This window comes from Dermacentor albipictus, chromosome 8 (assembly GCF_038994185.2).
Source record: "Dermacentor albipictus isolate Rhodes 1998 colony chromosome 8, USDA_Dalb.pri_finalv2, whole genome shotgun sequence".
Lineage (NCBI taxonomy): Eukaryota > Metazoa > Arthropoda > Arachnida > Ixodida > Ixodidae > Dermacentor > Dermacentor albipictus.
In genome coordinates this window covers 16,425,241-16,445,894 of record NC_091828.1, presented here as the reverse complement: position 1 = coordinate 16,445,894, position 20,654 = coordinate 16,425,241, and the positions used below count along the sequence as shown (strand labels likewise).

At 46.9% G+C, this 20,654-nt stretch overlaps 1 protein-coding gene across 1 annotated transcript in view; it reads right to left on the bottom strand.

The window, feature by feature from the left end:
* The window catches only part of LOC139048372 (uncharacterized), a 118,044-nt gene extending 108,727 nt beyond the window's left edge, over positions 1 to 9,317 (bottom strand). Inside the window, exons 1-2 of the mRNA XM_070522756.1 lie at positions 9,108 to 9,317; positions 6,525 to 6,713 (exon numbers count right to left, since the gene is read on the bottom strand). Coding sequence (XP_070378857.1) covers positions 6,525 to 6,713; positions 9,108 to 9,196 — 278 coding nt within the window. The 5' untranslated portion in view covers positions 9,197 to 9,317. The remainder of the gene's footprint in view (positions 1 to 6,524; positions 6,714 to 9,107) is intronic.
* Positions 9,318 to 20,654: the final 11,337 nt, after the last annotated feature.

Here is a 20,654-nt window from a genome sequence, read left to right as displayed (position 1 = left end):
TTCACCTTGCCGAGAGATGTTTTTCAACCATCTGTTCCTAACATCTGTCACGGGGAACTCGTGAAATGAAATTCCTCGTGCTGTTCGGCCGCCTGACTTGCACAACGGCACGCAGCAGTAAACCATCCTATGTGAAGCCGCAAACTCGAAAGCCCGCGCCCACGGGGCTGAGAATCAGTGTCACTGAAATAGAATATGGTAATCAAGAACACAGATCACCAGGCGCTCAGCTAATCGACTGTGTCGCGCACGTACGTTTGGATCTCTCCGTGCTGTCGCTGAAAATGCTTGCTGCCAAAGCGTGGGGCCGGCCACAAGGTGGGGGTGGTGGGGGTGAGCACTAGCGCCACTATTCGCGGCGGCGGCGGCTTGGAAAACTAAAAAAACCACACAAGCAAAAGCAAATCGGCGGCACAGGCGAAGCGCCGCACGCGCAGGTCGCCCTTTATACAGTAGGTCGTGGACTGTACCACGACTAAATGTATGTCGTGGACTGTACACTGGCAACTCCTCCAGCCGACGACAGTGCGTAAAAGACGATTCATTACGATTCCTGTCTGTTACTCGAGCCAGCATTTATTTATTTATTTATTTATTTATTTACTTATTTATTTATTTATTTATTTATTTATTTATTTCACGTACTTTCAAGGCCCGAAGGCGTTACAGAAAGGAGTGGAGTCAAAACAAGAAGTAATGCAGTAAAAAATACAAACAAGTATTAACAAAAAATTAACAAAAAATATTAACAAAAGGCATTCAGAACGGCGGTTTTGAAGTTAGTAGGGTCTGTGATGAGTGCGATTGAGGCGGGAAGGCGATTCCAGTCCGTGCTTGTCCTGGGGATGAATGAGTCACTGTACCGGTTAGTACGGCACAATGGCACCCCGATTTTAAGGCTGTGGTCAGTGCGGGCAGAAATATAAGACGGAGGGGCAAGAAGGGTTTCTTTTAAAAGGGGGTTCAAGTGAAAAACTTTGTGAAAAAGGGAGAGACGGGAAGATTTGCGGCGTGACGAAAGATCAGGTAAGTTAAGAGTTCGTTTCATTGAAGAAATACTTGCATAGCGAGAATAATTAGATAATATAAAGCGTGCACTGCGGTTTTGAATACTTTCAAGAGTAGAAACTAATGACGACTGAGTCGGATCCCAAATGGCTGAAGCATATTCCAATTTGGAGCGAACTAAAGTTTTATAAAGAGTTAGCTTCAGGGAAGAAGGGGCAGAGCTAAAATTACGGCGTAAGTAACCAAGCATGCTATTAGCGTTTTTAGTAACATAGTCAATATGCGAGTGCCAAGAAAGGTTATTTGATATGTGAAGGCCGAGATACTTGTAAGAGCTAACTGACGTCACAGGTGCACCATTAATAAAGTAGGTGTGCGTGTCAGTGTTACGAGATATACGCATGGCCTTGCATTTATTTGAATTTAGTTTCAAATAAGTCTCGACCCTTTCAATAAAATTACAGGTAATTTTCCCTGATATAAGCATAAATTCCCTGAGTTTTCCCTGATTTTTTCCAGACTACTGAAAATCCCTGAGAATTCCCGGTTTTCCCGGTTTTCCCTGTTGGTAGACACCCTGTATAAGCGTTGGGACTGCCGGTATATTGTGACTTCAGATTGGCATCGTTCTCGGAGAGCCAGGCAAGCACCGTTTCATCTGTCAGAATAATTCATATTCTACTAGAACTGCACGTAAAAAGCTGTTTTAGCGTTATGATTACATAAAAACATGTTTTGTTTAACTATGAGAACTTGTTATTGCATGTGCAATTATATGATACGTAAAAGGTATCCGCGGGCCGCTAAAGTTGGAGGACCGACGACAGCATTCGCACTCACATTGAAGCAGTTTGTCGTCTGTTCTTGCTTTTTTTCCCTTCGTCATGTATTGTAGGTGAGTAAAGATCCAATTTTTATGAATGGGAACAGTTTATGAAGATTTTACTTCAAGAACGCGTTATTTGCGTACCCATATCCACGTTTTAGACGAAGCCTCTTACAACACCAACCAACACAAGCCTCGCAGACACATATATCGTCATTCCCTCTAGGTGTTATAGTGAGAAACTCTATGGCCGCAGGCGCTAAAGCGAGTGTCCACTCTTTACGTTTACTATGTTGCTCAAGATCTACAATTCGACCGAAGGTTTGACGCACTGGCGCCAGGGGTAGCACACTCTCAAGTTGAACAAATGGCCACAGAGGGCGAAAAAATCGGCCGCGCGCCGCTGCTAACAAAACAATCATACTAGAATCACTTCGAGATGCTTACGTTAGTTTAAACATTTCCCGCTAGAGGCGCCGTGGTAAGCGCTACTTCATCTTACAAACTTTCTTTTACAATTATCGAAGCATTTTTATTACCTTAAAAAGAGGGCAAATTATAATTGCTAATTAGATGTGGTATTCTTTGTTAATAAGTTTATTGTTTTATTGACATTATAAACGCAAATAGCTTTCAGCATCATCGATCTTTCACGTGACCTCTGGCCTGGATTAAAAAATTTTACCGGTATTTTAAAGTGCGCGGTGGCACGGATTCATTCGTTCGTACATTCAGATTGGTTGCTTCTTTGTTGCTAAAACTAGTTTATTGCGCTTCAATGTCTCGCGTTATTTAACTTGGAGTGAAGTGACGTGTTTGCAAAGGGACATGTAAGCCCGAAAGCTAGGTTTCGGTCGTGAGCCCTTCAGAACACGTCTGCATCTAAACGGGAGCTGGATTCTGCTGCGGCTGACAACGGCAATAACGGTGAGTCGTTTAACACCGCTGCTCGAATCGTTATGTGATATCCGTCTCATTAACTTACAGGCGGGGACAAGTTAACGAACTAGATCCTTCATTACATATGGGCAGTCAGGATCCTCAGTTGCTGTTTCCTAAATAAACCTTTACTTGCGAGGCTGTCGTTATACACACACAATCACGAAAGGAAGAGCGATATCGGAACGCGCGCCTCATTTTCATCTTATTGTAGCCGTGGTCATAGGTGACTGAGTAGCCTTATCAATATACATATAAAACTTTTTTTCGAGTCCACCGGCAACTTCTTTCGTCCACAAAACCGAATAATCCTTTAGTAAAATGAAGTGAAAGTACAGAGTTTAATGTATTACACAGTTTCAAGCATGACTATTCACCCACATATCGTACTTGTTCGTTCCAAATGTTCTTGCTGTTCAGTTTGGTTTACCGTAGGGCATTAATTTTTGCAGTTGTGAAGCGGTGCATCACGTTCGTGCAGAAAAATAATGCGTCAAGTTCTAATAGCTTCATGACTTTCATGCATTTGCTTGTGGAACTAGCAGTGTGATCTCTTCTAGTGTATAAATGAACGCACAAACGTTCTCATTTGTAATCTTAATAATACTTAAGCTGTTGACATGCATTGTAGTTAGGCAGACATCAATTTTATGGACAATAGCAATATTTATTTAACATGCTTCTTCAGCACCCTAGAACAGACAGTGTACATTTGCATGTGTTCTGTAGTCGCAAACCATGAAAGTACATGTCACACCCTGTTGCATTTTATATTGCAAAATGGTGCTTTCTCAATTTCCGATTCAGTCAAAATTTCTGTTCCAGACATGCACTAATGAGGACGGCACCAGTATAAAGCAACACACTCCACGCACTAAACAGAAGCTGCTGCCTGCTTCAAGGCCATTGTGTGGACGTTGGCTGCTACTACAAAGTAAACAACACGTGGTTCAGAAATAAATATGCTTGATATATGCTGTATTGGCTTGCTAGTGTTGAGATACATGTCACTTGTTTGCAGCAGATATTGTCACGTGGTAGTGACGATAAAGAACACAGTAGCAATACTGTGAAAGACAAAGCTAGCTTTTATTGGGCGAACCTGTGCCCACAAAGACAGGCTACACTTAAAGCACAACGATAGCGGCGAACACCTTCGGCGATCGTCGAAAATCTGATCAGCGGGTCAAGCGCGTCGGCTTTTATAGAGCAGTCGTTGAATGTTCCAGACTAATCGTTCGGACCCGCGTGCCTTCCACAAAGTTCTACACCATTCGCGTTACGCGATGAAATCTGATAACACTAGGTTCGGCGATAACAGACTGCGGATAGAAGTATCGATACCTTTCCAGAAACTTCGGATACATGCAGACGCGTCCCTCGCTGTGCGATTACAGTTATTAAGCGGCGAAACGTGGTCGCCCGATAAAGATAAGTACACGCGTCAATATGAATGTTTGTTCATATTTATGGTGCAGTATAATTGTTTCGAACATAAAAGTAAACACACATGAGTTTGGCTAATCTGTGCTGTATCTCATGTTACCGTTTCGCCCCAACAGAGTTTATGCCAAGCACAGCTTGGTCATCACAAGAGCTCCTATCTACACCAACAGGAAGGGGCTGGAGCCAAATTTGCAAGGCTTTTACACCACGAACAAAGCGCATGCAGAAGAATTTGGATGAGATATCAAGTCTGCAGAGGATTGTGTCAAGACTGAAAAGAGCTTGCGCCACCAGTCCACCAGCACGGACATTTGGCTGAGTAATCCAGGTAACTCAAAAATGACCTTCTAGAAATTCTTCGTCTTCAGGTGCATCTGCAACTTCTAACCAAGCACGGACGACGCTGGCCAAAAGAGTTCCATCAGTTTGCCCTTAATCAACTTCCTGGCCATGTCAATTCCATTTGTGCCAAGTGTAATTTTTCTTCTATGAATGCAAGCTTTTTCATTGCCCATTCTCATTAGAGATCATTCACCCTCATCCAAACATAAAGGTCAACCGATTCTTCGCTGATACTTAATACCATTCACTGTCTAGTACCCTAACATATCTGTAGCAGTATCTTCTAGTGTATGTTGTCATGCACAATTCCTCGCCTGATATAGCTGATGCAGCATTGACATGTGTCTTGCATTAACTTACGCACCGTGTGCTATGCACCATTTTATTTTTCTTGATGTTTTTACCCTTCAATGCTTGCAGAGCAGAGTGGCTTCTCTCTTGAATGCAAGCTTTCTCATTTTCCATATTCCTAGTCTCGTTGATGATTTATCTTCCTCAATAGCCTGGGTCTTTGCGCAAACTAGACTGAAGTGATTGATTGCAGAATCTGGTTTTGTTGCCCCACTTGGTTGTGGTAGCCGCGTTACGTTTCTCAGATGTGGGGGCCTGGTCAGTTGCATTGGTAAGCAGTCTCTCAAGGTAAACATTTGCTCCTGCAGTCCACACAGTGACATAGACTCCCAGTATACACAAACCGTAACTGGTGCTTCCTGTTCGTTCTTTCCTGCTGCAGCCATGGGGAAATTGCGCTTGTGACCTACCTCGGCCATGATTTTCTAAAAACGGAGACCTGCATATGTGCTTACATGGTCGGACGTGTATGAAGTTGATAGCCACATGGGTGGAAAGGCCCGCAAAAGTGGCTGATGAAGGTGATGCCCACGAAAGCGACTTGTCCATATTGAGACAATGTGGGACACCAAGTGCGAGTCACGCATTGGCGGCCCTCGAAAGAAAAGAAGCGTGCAGGTCGGAAAGGACTTAACGCTAAAGTGCCGGGTAGTCCATGTCGCTGTGTTGGTTGCGGCACCAAATGCCTAGGCGGCATTTGCCTCCATGCCTCAATGCCTAGGCGGCAGCCTAGGCATTGAGGCATGCTGCATAGCCGGCAGGGCAAGCACGGCGCGTACAAGTGTACGTCACCGGCAAAAAGCGGCCATGTTGGACTTTGCTCTAAAAAAAAAAAACTTCCGCTTCCGGGTTTAGCAGCGTCATCTGGCGTCCACCTAACCAAGTTCCATGCGCTGCCGCTGCTTATTTTCGAACCACTGCGGAAGGTACAGTTTCCCTTCTCTAAATTGGTTCTTTATTCTATGCTGGCGCAGCCAACGTAACCGGACACGGCCAACGCGCTCCGAAGCGCCCGGCGTCGAGTGACACTCGCCTGCGCGCCGATAACGTCGGACTATGGGCAACCAGCGCTGAAGCTTCGCGTGCCGACAGCAGCGCCGTAACACACAGCCTAGCGAGCGGTAGAGACAGTTTCCAGTAGCACACGCAGTGATTTCGTGTCAGCAAATTCACCGATTGTCTTGAGTCACACTTTTCACGGCTCCTCAAACGGCAGGGAACCGACGTGCTAGGACGTAGCAGCGCATGCGCTCTACGCAGCGCGCATGGCCATGGACAGAACTTGGCTGGCCGCATCGGGCTAGACAAACATTGATACAGGCGCACGTTTCTTATCGCTAAATATGTCGTGCCATCTTCGTAGCCTCCCTATCGGACGGTTTCAGCATATTTTAGTAACGCATGAAAAATGTCGTAGCGCCTCCTGGCCAGCGCTGGTTCCCCATAAGCGAGCCTTTACAGTGGCGGGCGTCGTAAGCTAGCTAATCTTGCGGACGTTCTTGTCTTTGTGAACACGCTTATTTCGTAAGATTTCTCTTGCGTGAATGTTCTTAAGTTAGTTTAGTGAATTCTGCTCATAGCTTTCTATTTATTTATTAGCGGATGCACCTACCTGACGAGATGGATGATGTCGGGAACGACGTCGTAGCTGTACCCTGTTGAGCCGTAGGCATCGTAGAAACTTCTTGGACGTGGTTGGATTTTCGTCGGAGATGTTGATCGCCAGTGCAGTGACGCCTTGTAGGTAATCAGCAAGACGCCAAAAAGAGTATCTATGAGCGCACACACTCCGATTATTGCCCTGCAGACAAACGTTGTCTCACATTACCAACACCACCAAGTATACGCGGCTAAAGCGAGCCAAGTGGCTGCTTGGACTTTATCAAATACCTCCAGAGAGTGCATGAACAACAGAACGCCAAGTGCAGCGTGTAGACATTAAAGGCCTTGAAAAAAAAGGATTCAGTGTATATTCTGCACTCCAGCTCACCAGGTGCAGCTATTGTATTTACTGATTAATTTATCATAATATGTAGAAAAGCAGATGAGCTTAGAAAATTCAGCGCTCTATAGCTCGGCAACAAAGCGATTCTAAACGCTAGGTAAATGGTTGTAATTGAATTATGGATAATTCAAAAGGCTCAACGTATGCACTGGCAGAGCTCACCTACTTCTTTCTCAGGACTACGAAATAGATCATCGGAAACATACCCGTGTTTGTCAAGATTGATCACACGCCGTTTTGTTCAGTTGTTGTGCGCTTCCTAGAAATGTCCACCTTCGACATTGCGTCCTATTTATTATGTGAGCCTCATATTTTTTAAGCCAGACCAAGGTATTCAATATTTAATGCGGGTGGAAGTTATCCAAGTAAGCATTCCTCTATTTCACCAGATAAAACAGAGAGATTATGCGCCGTCTCCAACAAATCCTTACCTCACTGTATTATCTGTTCATGAGGTGCAACTCGTATGCAAAAAATATGTAATTGGTGGTGAAATACAAAGCAAATTAGTTTTATTTTTCTTAGCTTTATCTGTACCGCCATGGACTGTAATTGCCTTTAAAGTCGCATAGCTTAAAAATGATCTCACGCACTTCGAAGTTGCGATTGACAGTCGCTTAAATTGTCTACATTTTTCGGGGATAATTCTCCACTGGCCAATTAACATTAAAATTTGACTGCTCGGCGCAAGACGCACGTTCGTGTAATGGAAATCTCTAAAATGCTGTCGCCGATTCTATAGAGAAGAAGCCTTGACTATAGTCCGAGTACATGCGCGACGCAAATAGTGTTGTACTTATCTGGAATGCACCCGAGCATTAGCGATTACGCTGCAATCCACGACGAGTCACGATCCATGGATCAGATTTAGACGACCGTGCTCGCCGCTGTGCTTTGAGTGTGGATTTCCGGGCACATCCAGTAAAGCGTTAAATTCGTGACTCGCAGTTTTGCCAGCGTCTGGTTCTTCTCCGTCACTACAGCGCAGCACTATCACTGAGAGAGCAGGCTCAGCTACATCATAACCTTCGCTGCCATCAATTATACTCTTCGTAAGCTCGCATGCCTGTCGCCATCTTACATTGACTGAGCTCTAGAGGTATCGAGAAATAAATGAATAAAAAGCGAGTTACAATTCCTGTTTCAATCATGCAAAACATTGGCAGTTTCGCACAAGGGATGAAGCATGGACAGTGATAATGTTTGCCTTGCGCTTTAACTATTCGACCGGCTTTATGACAACGTACGCCCTTGCGATATGCTGGAGCGACGCCGTACGCACGGCAGCTGCCAGGATGTGCCAGGGAAACAGCGCCATGGCAGCTACCAGCCGTCTCAAAACGTCCGGCGTTGCACCGCGATGGTGGTGCACGACGAGACGAGATTGACGGGAATCGTCCCGCGTTAGATTAGGTTATTTTGAGCACTCATCGAGTGCCTGCGCCAAACGCTCACGTCACCAGCCGGTGCACATATTTAGAGAGGCGTAAGCCTCCCTTCTGTTGGCTAAGGAGGATCTACGAACTGCTGGGAAAATGTGTAGACGAAGCGAAGCCCCAGTGTCGCGGTGATTCAAGTGTGGTTTTCGGTTGCTGTACCCAAAGTTTATAGCGTTAGTGGTCTATGTGGAAAAAACTGTTTCCAGTGCGGCAAGTCGATCACGTGGTAGAGGTGGAGAAGACATGGGAGAACTTAGGACAGCGTGTATGTGTGTGCATGTGCATATGAATGCAAATTCTTATAGATATATAGTGCAACTGGTGGTGCTATGCTCCGGACCACCGTAAGTTGCACTTCGGTCCTCGATGAGGCGGGACGCGTGTTGAGTGAGCTCCTCGACAATACTTTGGCACGCATTTTCTAGATGGTAAGCACTGCGCAATAAGCTTTAAATGCAGTTTGGTGGCAGCGACGTACACTACAACGTTAGGTTGGCAAAGCACTACTGTAGCAGTCTTATACACCGTGACGTTTGAGACTAATTTGAACTTGATAAGTTAGCATACGCAATATTAATGCATTAGCACAACGACGCCTCCGCCGAAGTCGAGCCCCACACAAAGGCTCTTCAACACGTTCACACAAGTTATTGGCAGATTAGCAACACTGACAACGAAGATCAGGCCATTTGAGGCAGCACCGTGAATCAAAAGGTACGTGCAAGTGCGAGAAAAAAGAGCTCTCGCTCACCACAGGGTAGCTCTCCGCAAGCCCCACTGACTTGATGTTGCGGCAGATGTTCTGCTGGACTTGTGTCGCGCCTCGATATCTGCCTGCATGATGTCCTGCACCGTTGTAGCTAAGGTCCCTCGACTACAACGCTCAACGTTTTGTCAAGAGTGCCAAGCCAACTTCTTGCTGTCAAAGAACAGCACAGCGCATTGCTTGCTTCCTATACCAAGGCGCATACCCACTGCGGGGGATTGGCCAAGAAGGGGGCGGTTACACGGGTGGGGGCGAGGGGAGAAAACTTGAGGGAAAAAGTCTATGTGAGAGAACAGCTGAAATTGTACAATAAAGCAAACTTATCTTAGAGATATTTTTTATAGGTAAACGTGTGCTTTTTGAAAGGAGAGCAAACTAGGAGGTGTGAATTTTTAACAGAATCAGAATTTATCATTAACGTCTGGTCATATTAATAAATTCGATCAATTCATGAATTTAAATTCAATTCTTTAAAAATAATAAGTATTAAATCAGTAAATTAACCATGCGTTGTTCGCCTTCTTTCACACAGGAAGTCGCATACGGCCATACATATATATACGTTCTTGCGGCTAAAACAGAATGTAGCTGCCACAAAGCATAGAATGTTTTCACTGTTCATAGCAATGCCTCATTTTCCAAATGGATTGGATTGGAAAAACTTTAATAAAAGTTCTGCAGGACGCACGTCAGCGCGTAGTGGGCGTCTCCCATGCAGGGACTGACAGGGAGTACCTGGCGGCCGCTGCGCGAGCCTGCTGGACGCCCCATTGCTGGTCTTGTAGGAGCGGGCTTCGTATGGTCTTCTCCCACTTGTCGGAGGTGGAATCGGGCGGAGCGTTTCTGCACTCCCAGAGCACGTGTGCGGGTGTCGCCGTCACCCCGCACGTGGGGCACGCATCGTCGAGGTAAACGCCCGGGTAGATGATGTGTAAGGTGGCGGGGTTTGGATAAGTATGTGTCTGCAACAAGCGTAGCGTTAGCGCCTGCGCCCGGTTCAGTTTGGGGTGCGGGGGCGGAAAGAGACGTCGTCCCAAGTAAAAGTGTTTCGTGATTTCATTATACGTTACTGGGGCGTCCCTGTTCGCCTTCAACCCATCGAGACGTGGTTACCCGGGGGTGACGGCGCGGTCGCTAAGAGCGCGCGCAGCGTCATGGGCTGTCTCGTTGAGGTTGGGCGGGGCGCCCGGGATCCGACCCAGGAGGGCGGGAAACCAGATGACGGTGTGGTGTTTGAGGGTGCTCGGATCAGCGCCGCGGAGAACGCGTAACGCCCGATCGGAGACGACTCCTCTCTCGAACGCTTTGATGGCCGGTCTCGAGTCGCTTACTATTGTCTTTAGCTTATCGTCGAGCACTGCCAGGGCTATGGCCACTTCATCCGCCACCTCGGGGTCACGTGTGCGTACCGTGGCGGCATTTAAAGTCCGTTGCGAGAACGAGACCGCTACCGCGGTGAAGGCTCGGTTGCATCGGTAGGCGGCGGCATCCACGAAAGCGACGTCGTCCGCTTTCTTGTTTATGCGTTTGAGGAACGCGATGGCCCGGGCTTGGCGCATGCCTCGATTGTGTGCCGGATGTACGTTTCGCGGAATGGGTGCGATCGTGATCAGGTCGCGGAGCTCGCGGGGAACTGGCGTAAACTCCGGTGGATTCTGGGTGTTCGGTGGGAAGTAGCCGAGCTTGCGCAAGATGTGACGGTCGGTCTTAGTCATCGTTAGTCGTATCATCTGCGCTCTCTCCTGAGCCTCAGCGATCTCTTCCAGCGTATTGTGCACCCCAAGCTCGAGGAGTTGATGCGTCGGCGTGGTGATCAGGAGCCTAAGAGCCGGCTTCACTACCTTTCGGATGAGTGGATTGAGCTTGCAAAATTCCAAATGGAATTTCAAAGTACTTTTTTACCTGGATTGCGAATCGCCTCCTATCGCGCTTCATCTTCTTCTTCCCTTGGACGCAAATAATGTCTCGTGACAAACCACGCTGCCGTACCTACAAAAAACTGTTATTATAGAGGATGGGCAAACAATGCGACATTCCAGATAATGTAAACGCAAGAAAATATTCCTTCTCCTGCGTCTTCCGATTCCGACCAGCCCTCTGTTCTGCATCGCGGTCACGCGCGGGACCGAATGGTCACGTTCAGAGAAATTTTCCTGCACTACCGCAGAGAGCGGTTACACTACCCCCCAGCACACAAAACACTGAATAAGTATCAATCTACCACTTGGCCACTCCTTCAGGCACGAACGTTTCCGAACCTCGTGCTTTACAACCGCATGTACCCCGATGCATACTCCCCAGTCTGCAAAGCGTGCGAGGCCCGCGCTGACCTCGATCATATTGACACAACTATACTTGGCAGAACCATAATTCAGCGGGTATGCGCCAGTGGGGACGACGCTGAAGTAGCGCGGGTTTTTAGGTGAAGCGGGGAAAACGAAGAAGACGTTGTTGTTGTTCCCTTGGACGACTGATAAAGTGCGTTTCTTGGCGGTGCTGCTACGCATACTCGTCGATCCCACGTCGTTACAATATTATCTGGCAATGCCCCAAAGCCTCACCCACCAACACCTCCCGCACTAACACACGCATCATAACTACGGCCGAGCAGTGGGAGACATTGCTGCTCAGCTTGGACCCAGAGGAGCAGCTCTGGGCCGTCCGGATGGCCGAAGACGCCGCCAGAAAGCAAGGACTGGCCGCCGTCTGAGGAAGGGGGGGGCGGGGGTATTGGGGGTTAGTCTCTCGACCCCCGCCACCCCTGAACCCCATCAAGGACGTAACAAAGTTTTATCTCTCTCACTTTTTCTCACGGCTTTATTTGCTAGTAAACTTCAAAGCAAGTTTCACGGTCTGTTCCATTAAGTTTCAAAATATAAGGCTAAGGTATGACATCACCAGGCTTAGACTAAGGCTTCTTGTAGCCTCTCGGATCCATCTAACGTGCCATTTTTTTTTTTTCAAATTTTGCTAGCATTCAAGCGAGTAGTGTGGTTCGGTGCATAAAAGTCAAAATCTGTTAAGGAACTCAATTGTGCCCAACTACAACTGCATTGCCGGAAATCTGACGCATTGAAGGGAACTGTCTTTTTCATTTCCATTCAGCTCTCGAACAGGACGCTTCGATTCCAACGTGCCAAGTGATAATGACGGCAATAAAGCTACACACCAGCCCGCTCCCCGCCGCGGTGTTGCGGAGCGCGAAGTCGTGGGTTCCATACTCCGACAAAGGCGGTCGCATTACGACCGTTGCGGAATGCAAAACCCTCATGTGCCATGCTTTGGGTGCAAGTTAAAGAACCCCAGATGGCCTAAGTTATGCTGGTACCCTTTGCAATGCCTTCTCTCATATCCTCAACGTTCTTTTTTTTTACTCAATTATTCAATCAATCAACCAATCCATCAATCGATCAATCAAACCTTTTTATTACGCCATGATATTTACGGGTGTAACGAAAAGAAGCTGCAAATTGCTGCTTGACTATGTTCCGGCCTCCTAGAGAGTTCAACAGGTAGTGCGCTTTGGTAAACTTCTACATAACACAAGTGCACGAAGCAACAGAAGAAACGTCAGCTGAGATGCATCACAGCGGCGTTAGGCGAGCCGACACCACCGGCATGCGGTCACCCGGTAATCCGCTCCTTTTTGCTCTGCAGGCTGATGCGAAGCCTTGCAATTCTAAGTGCAAAGCTAGTTTTCGGTGCCTAGTGGTATTGCCTCTCCCAAAAGCTATATTGCAGAGTGCTGCTAACTCTTTTGTTGCATTGTGCTTGTTACTATCACTCTTGAGCGGAATCGTCGATTCAGGTCCCCGACCCAATCACACTGCAATGCAAGCGCTTCTGAAAGAAGAAAGATACTGGAAAACCTTGGTACATCTTAGTATGAAACTGCACGATCGTATTGAAGAAACTGTCTTGAGTTTGATTCTATACAATTTTAGATTAAACAGCTCGGCAGGGTTTATTAGAAATAACCCTGGGAGCATTAGCCAGCGTAACCGTTCAGAAACCTTAGTGGCTGATTGGAACATCCTCTCTGCCGCAGCCTTCACGAGTATGTGATCTTTTTGGGTTAAAGCAATTCGTGAGCAAACTTACACGTGCTACCTGAAGGCATCAATGTTACCGGATTCGAGGCCATCGCAATGTAATGAACGAGAAGAAAGGGAACCGAGTGGGCCGATTTTTATGAATCATATCATAAGCAGGAAACAAAGGCACCAACGACAACATTAGGAAAATTACTTGTACCTACTAACTGAATTAAAGAAATGATAAATTAATGTAAATGAAAGTGGGTAAGAAACAACTGGCCGCTGGTGGGATACGAACGCACGTCTTCGCATTACGCGTGCGATGCCCTTACCAATTCAGCTACCGCCGGCACCGTTTTCCCATCCACTTTCTGTGGTATTTGATTTTACTACGAAAACTAACCCTGGCCGCTACTGCTTGAGCCAACCACGATTAATAATGAAGTCGAGGTTTCGCCCGAAAGGCGATGCACCGATTGCGATACTAAATTAGTAGATCGAAGTAAGGACGGTAGCTTTACCGGCCGTATAAACTTGTAAACATTCATTTACTAACTAAATCAACAATAATATAAAGTGTAAGCGTGAGTGAACAAGGACGTAGGAAAAAACAAACAAAGAGACAGCACTTTCTCTTTATGTCTGTTTCTTTCTACACGTCCTCGTTCAGTCCCGCTTACACGACGTATGATGAATTCAAACCAACTCGCCCGCCAACGTGTTTAAACTACATCAACAAACACGGTGTAACGGGCGCACAGGTAAGCACGGCCACACCTCGCTCGATGAGCGCGGAAACTCTCTGTGAAAATGCTGGAGTGAGGAATTGCGACAGCAGGAGCGATAAAATTGGCCTTCGTGCATCTCTCATTTCAACGCGAGAAGCTGCGGGCACTGCGCGCACCCTGCTAATATGGCAGATCGCTTTGAAGATGAGGCCCACGCTGGCGCGCACTTAGGACATGTTCCAAATCGCTTTCAAGATCCGGCACGCGCACGGCCGTGCCGCAAGCAGACTCGCTCGCCTCACCCCCGTGCCTCGCACGCGACAGGAGAGGGTGCTCTTCCGGCCCGCCTTCCACGCTCGCACACGCGAGAGATTAGTAAGAGGCGATTGTCAGATTGGTGGAAGTAGGAAAACGACAAACGACGGAGGCGCACAAAAACAAAGTTCACAAGCATCATCGTCATCATCATCATCAGCCTATTTCATGTCAACTGCAGGACGAAGGCATCTCCGCGATCTCCAATTATCCCTGTCCTGCGCCAACTGATTCCAGCTAGCGCCTGCAAATTTCTTAACTTCATCACCCCACCTAGTCTTCTGCCGTCCTCGACTGCACTTTCCATCTCTTGGCACCCATTCTGTAACCCTAATGGTCCGACGGATATATAACCTACGCATTACATGACCTGCCTAGGTCCATTTCTTTCTCTTAATGTCAATTAGAATATCGGCTATCCCTGTTTGCTCTCTGATCCACACCGCCCTCTTCCTGTCTCTTAACGTTATATCTAACATTCATCGTTCCATCGCTCTCTGCGCTGTCGTTAAGTTGTTCTCAAGCTTTTTTTGTCAGTCTCCAAGTTTATGCCCCATATGTCAGCATCGGTAGAATGCATAGATTGCACACCTTTCTTTTTATAGATAATAGTAAGCTTCCAATCAGGATCTGACATTGTCTGCCGAATGCGCTCCAGCCCATTTTTATTCTTCTGTAAGTTTTCTTCTCATAATCAGGGTCCCCTGTGAGTAATAGACCTAGGTAAACGTACTCCTTCACAGACTCCAGAGGCTGGCTGGCGACCCCGAACTCTTGTTCCCTTGCCCGGCTATTGATCATTATCTTTGTCTTTTGCATATTATTCTTCAACCCCTCTTGTATTCCCTCTGTTAAGGTGCTCAATTATTTGTTGTATCTCGTTCCCAGTGTTGCTGAACAGGACAATGTCAACTGCAAACCATAGGTTGCTGATATTCGCGGTTCATCTTTACTTCTAAGCTATCCCACTTTAGTAGCTCGAATACTTCTTCCAAGCAACCAGTGAGCTTGAGTGATTGGAGATATCGTGTATCCTTGTCTGACCCCTTTCGTTATACGCCCCGTGCACCGCCTATAGAAGCGCCACTGATGGCCTCCTAGCGGGCGCCTCCAACAGTACGTGCGGGAGCAGTAGCAGACAACCCTTTGCAGCAAGGATGGCTGAAGTTCGCGGCTGCGATTTCGTCTTTGTTCGGGCGCCAGACTGCTTCTTTGCGGTGACAGCTGTAGGGCTATAGGAAAGACGCTGACCTCTGTGGATGCGGGTATGAACACGATATTACCGGTGTTTGGGACAACATGCGTGCCAGGTGCGACCCGCAGACAAACGCCATGAACCGCATTCACATGAAGTGGATTTCATGTTAACGAACCGATAAATTCTATTGAGTAATGCGATCTCTCGATCGCTTTTTTTTATTCTACCCTTGCCGTAATGCTGCTTCTGTACCTCAATAATAAGCACCCGTCGTTAGTGCAGATTATATCAAACAAATCCCCACGGTGCGATGTCTGCATATGGCGTTGCGATTTTTCTGTCGATGAATACATGTGACATTGCCGAATAAGTGCAGTCAGTCGCCTCAAGAAGAGTAATTGCGAATTTATTATTGGAAACCCGTACACTAGTCAACGAAGTTACCAAACGCATGGGTTATTAAAAGCGCGTGTTAGCGCTGTACCGACGATGCAATTCTGCTGCATACGCCAATGAACTACCGTTGCCACTGCTGCTTTTGCAACTTTAAATTCCCCAAGGGAGCTGCTTGGAAATGCACAAAGGTAAAGTCTGACTAACTTTTCAGTACTTTGTTTTTAATGTTACGAGAGAGAGGTGCCACATGATATATTTAAAGGTAGAGCAGCGCCAGTCAAAGTAGATGAGCACTGGCGGCAAGGGCGGGTTTAGTCCCGTGGTGGTGGTGGAAAGCATTTATTAAAAAAGAGAGGTGTGGAATCGCGCAGAAGCCCTATATACTAGGTGGAGTCCCTAGACCGGGACCCCATTGGTCGAAGCCGCCAGCCTGGCCCTCTTGACCAAAGCCTTCTGGGCCTGAAGGTCTGAGCAACCAAGCAGGGCCGCCTCCCAGTCCTCTTGGGTAGGGTTGGAGTGGGGGGTGAGAGCCGAATTTTGCTGGCAGGCCCACACCATGTGATAAGTGTCAGCCATCTCGCCACAGTGTTGGCACCTGCCAGTGATCGCAGGATCAAAATGTTTTCATTACTGCCGGGCACAGCATTGTGTTGGTGTATAAGCGAAGTAGAACGCGTTCGTTGGCTTTTCTCCAGTCCCTTAGCTGGGGCTGGGTACCGGCGATGGCTATCCTTATAGTAGGTAGAGATGTCCTTGAAAGTTTAAAGAATTCCGCCTTCTTGTTCCAGGACCTCAGGGGCCAAAGGCGACGCCTGGTGAGTGAGTGCTCGGGCTGCCGCATCATCAGCTTCATTCCCTTGAAGGCCCTGATGGCCGGGAGTGCAAACTATACAGCGGGGGGTAGGATCGACATCCTTGCTGCAGTTTCTCAGTATTCGCTCGGCCAATAGGGTGACCCAACCAGCCTCGTAATTACGGCACGCGCCACGCGAATACGTAATGATAGATTTAGAATTAGAGTCCGAGGCATCTAGGGCGATCGCTACCTCCTCTGTTTGTGTCGTACCTGGTGCACGAAAAGTGAGCCCATCCACTTGTGTTCCCTGATGCATGACTGCTGCTGTATACCATGCCCCGTGGCTTGACCCAGCGACATCTACATAGTAAACTCTGTTTGTTGCCATAGTGACGCTCCAAAGCTTCCGCCCTAGCTTGGCGGCGTCCAATATGGTCTTCTCTTGCAGCGTAAGCATAATAAGAAAGAATTCAGTTGAGTACAAAATTCACATGCAAGAAGGGACTACGTTGTGAAACAAACAAATCACTCGGCGTGTTAAGTCTGCTCGGACATCGTGGAGGTGTGATGACTTCCCAAACTTGGCGCGAACTTTTCAGCGAAAAATGGAACAAAAATACCATATGCAGCAACTATTAGCGATTCTAGCCCTCAACTACCTGTTTTCTAAACACATTTCCCAAAAAAACACAATATCTAAGACGCCCTCGGGCGAAAGGAATAAAGCTGTTAAAGACGCACTTGCTTGGTATCATTCCGATAAGACACAGCGTGGTTTATACCCTTTAGAAACGAGGCAGGGTGAAAACCTCGTCGCTCAAAAGAATCAACAAGAGTTATGCATGACGCAACTAGCAACAGTTAAACATGTGCGAAGCCACACATAAAATAGACATAAAAACATGAACTTCGTGACAGCTGGTGCGAGGATTTACCGGGCCGCATAAAACCAACAATTTCAGTTCTTGAGAACTTGAGTAGCTTTATCATACAGCACAATGCGCTCGTGCAGTCGTGCTGCCTAAGTAGCGCAACGCGGTAAAGAAGCGAAAAATAGTATAAGCGAGAAACGGCATCCCGAACTTTAGCGAAATGCCTTTAAACATCATGCTGCACTGCAGACGAGCTTCATCGCTTACGCGTCTATGATCAAGTGGAAAAAGAACACCGGCGCGAAAAAGGAAAGGATGAGAGCAAGACATTTCCCGCAGAAGCGACGATCTATTGCTACCGTTGCTCCTGCTGATGAGGCTTTGTGGGGAATGATTAGAATCGTATCGTTTTCGCCGGTATTTGAGCCTCCCACCCTGCAACAATTCTTCTTCTACATTCTTTGAAGCTTTGTCCACCCCACACATGGGAAGGGTGTTGCCTATTTTGCTCTGAAAACGTGAATAAGGCAGACAAACACTATCACCGACACAACAAACTGCGGCGCGCGGCTGGCTCATCTCCCGTGTGTTCTGCGCAAGGCCGCCACCAGTGACGCGTCCATCGGCGCGCACTACGCCTATAGGTATATTCCCACTTGTTGAGAATTAAGGTAGCTGTGGAATCTCTGTAGATACTTTCCAAGATAATTACGTAAGCGTCCTGTACTCCTTGCTCACTTCATACCTCTATGAATGCTGGTATCTCGATTGAACCAAATGCCTCTTCGTAAATATGAAAGCCATACAGAGAGGCTGATTGAACTCTGCGGATTTCTCGTTTACCTGATTGATGACATGGATGTGGTCCATTATAGAGTATCCCTTCCTGAAACTTAGCTGTTCCCTTGGTTGACTAAAGTCCAGTGTTGCGCTTATTCTATTAGAGATTATCTTGGTGAATATTTTATATAATATTGGAAGTAAGCTAATGGGCTCATATTTTTTCAATTCTTTCACGTCTCCCTTTTTGTGGATTAGTATAATGTTGGCATGCTTCCACTTCTCTGGGACCCTGGAGGTCGATAGACAGTTTATATAAAGGGCCGCTAGTTTTTCAAGCATTACGCCTCCACCATCTTTCATTAAATCGACTGGTAGTCCATCTTCTCCTGCCGCTTTTCCCCGTTTCATATCTTGCAAGGCCCTTTAACTTGATCGCTAGTTATAGAAGGAGCCTCTGTAACCTGTTCATTACCACTTCGAACGGAGGTATCGTGGCTGCTTTGGGTACTGTACAGATCATTATAGAATTATTCCGCTGCTTTTACTATATCTTCGAGATTTCTGATGATATTACCCTGCCTGTCTTTCAGTGCATACATCTTGGTTTGTCAGATGCCCAATTTTCTTACTGTTTTCAGGCTGCGCCCATTTTTTACTGCTTCCTTAGTCTTTCTCACAATAGGGGTTCAGAAACGTTGGTTATGAGAATTTACCGTGTTCTTTTTCTCCTTTTCTTTTTTAACATAGGATAAGGCATTGGGTAATAAAATAAGAGCTTGGTGGCGCAACCCACCGCCCTGTTGCAAAAGGGACGCTCATAACTTCCACCCATTGAGCCGCGTTCACCGGCACACCCTCGTAAGCTTTCATTCGCACATACAGCATACGGCGCGAGGTGACGATTTTATTGCCCCTTGACTTTATACGGATTATTCACATTTATTCAGGCCATGGCGCTCCACGCGTTCTCCTCAGTGACCGCGGCAGAACCTTCCTCTCTTTTAGCCTTACCGAAGTTCTGCGCGCCTGTAACACAATTCCCAAGACGACTTCCAGTTACCATCCACAGACCAAGGGCTTGACGCAGCGTTTTCATCGTACCCTCTCCGACATGATTGCGATGTACATCCACCACGACTCCATGAAATGTGAAAGACGAAACTAACTTTTATTGGGCGAACCTATGCTCACAAAAACAGGCTACACTTAAAGAACGGCGACTACGGCGAACACAGTCGGCGATCGTCGAAAATCTGATCAGCGGGTCAAGCGCGTCGGCTTTTATACATCAATTGTCGAATGCTCCACAGTAATCGCTGGGACCCGCGTGCCTTCCACAAAGTTCTACATTATTCGCGTCGCGCACACATGCAATCAGATTACACAAGGTTCGGTCACAGACAGCGGATGGAAGCATCGATAACATTCCAGAAACTTCCGATACATGCAGGCGCGTCCTGCGCTGTGCGATAACATTTGTTAGGCGGTGAAACGTGTCGCCCGATAAAGACAAACAGGTACATGTGTTAATATATACAGATGAAGTAGATGTGCAATTGATGATGATATGTGGAGATAATGAAGTTGAAAGTCAGGCATGTGTTGCACTCACACTAATTCCCTCTCGTTGTGGAAGCGCCCACCTGGCCACGCGGAAGTATTAGGAAATGCGTCGAGTATATTGTTTTAAGCGAGAGACATGCACTATCTCTGTCCCATGGCAACGGGAATCGGGCGGCGTTTCAAGGGGCGAGACGCAGTAATTGACAGGTGAGATTCAGTAATGGACAGTATCCTGTACTGCTTTTTATCGCTTCTGGATTAGCCCTTCTTAAGAGCTTAGCCTTTTTCAGATGAAGTTACTGCCTTGTAGAGTTCGTGGGCGAAAAAGGCATAGAGCTTGTCCCTGCAACGTTGGTAGTGGGCAAGTACTGTTTCTAGCCTCCTGGTCCTGGCTGCCAGACATCGATTAAGAATTGCTGTGAGCCAAAGCAAAGATGGAAGTACCACATAATAATCAAGGGAACCTTTGATAAGACACAGGTGACTGTACTCACAATTCAGAAAAAAATATATACATGATTTGGTATTATTTTCTGATTGACAGATAATTATGAGGATGGTCGCCTAAAGCTCCCTATGGCAGAGTACTCGTCGGATTTTGATATGGAACAAGAGCTGAGGAAAAGAAAATTCACAAGCCAAGTCGTTATGCTGATCAAGAGATATGCAATGTGCCAAAGCCACCACGTACTTTTCCTGGGCCCTCAAGAAGCCAAAGTAACAAAAGTTACAAAGCTCAGCAGTTCACGAACTTTTTTCCTTCGAGGAACATGTCGCTTCCCCCATTACATACAATAACTTGCTCGAAATCATTATCTTGACTATAGTTTTTTTTCCTTTTCGT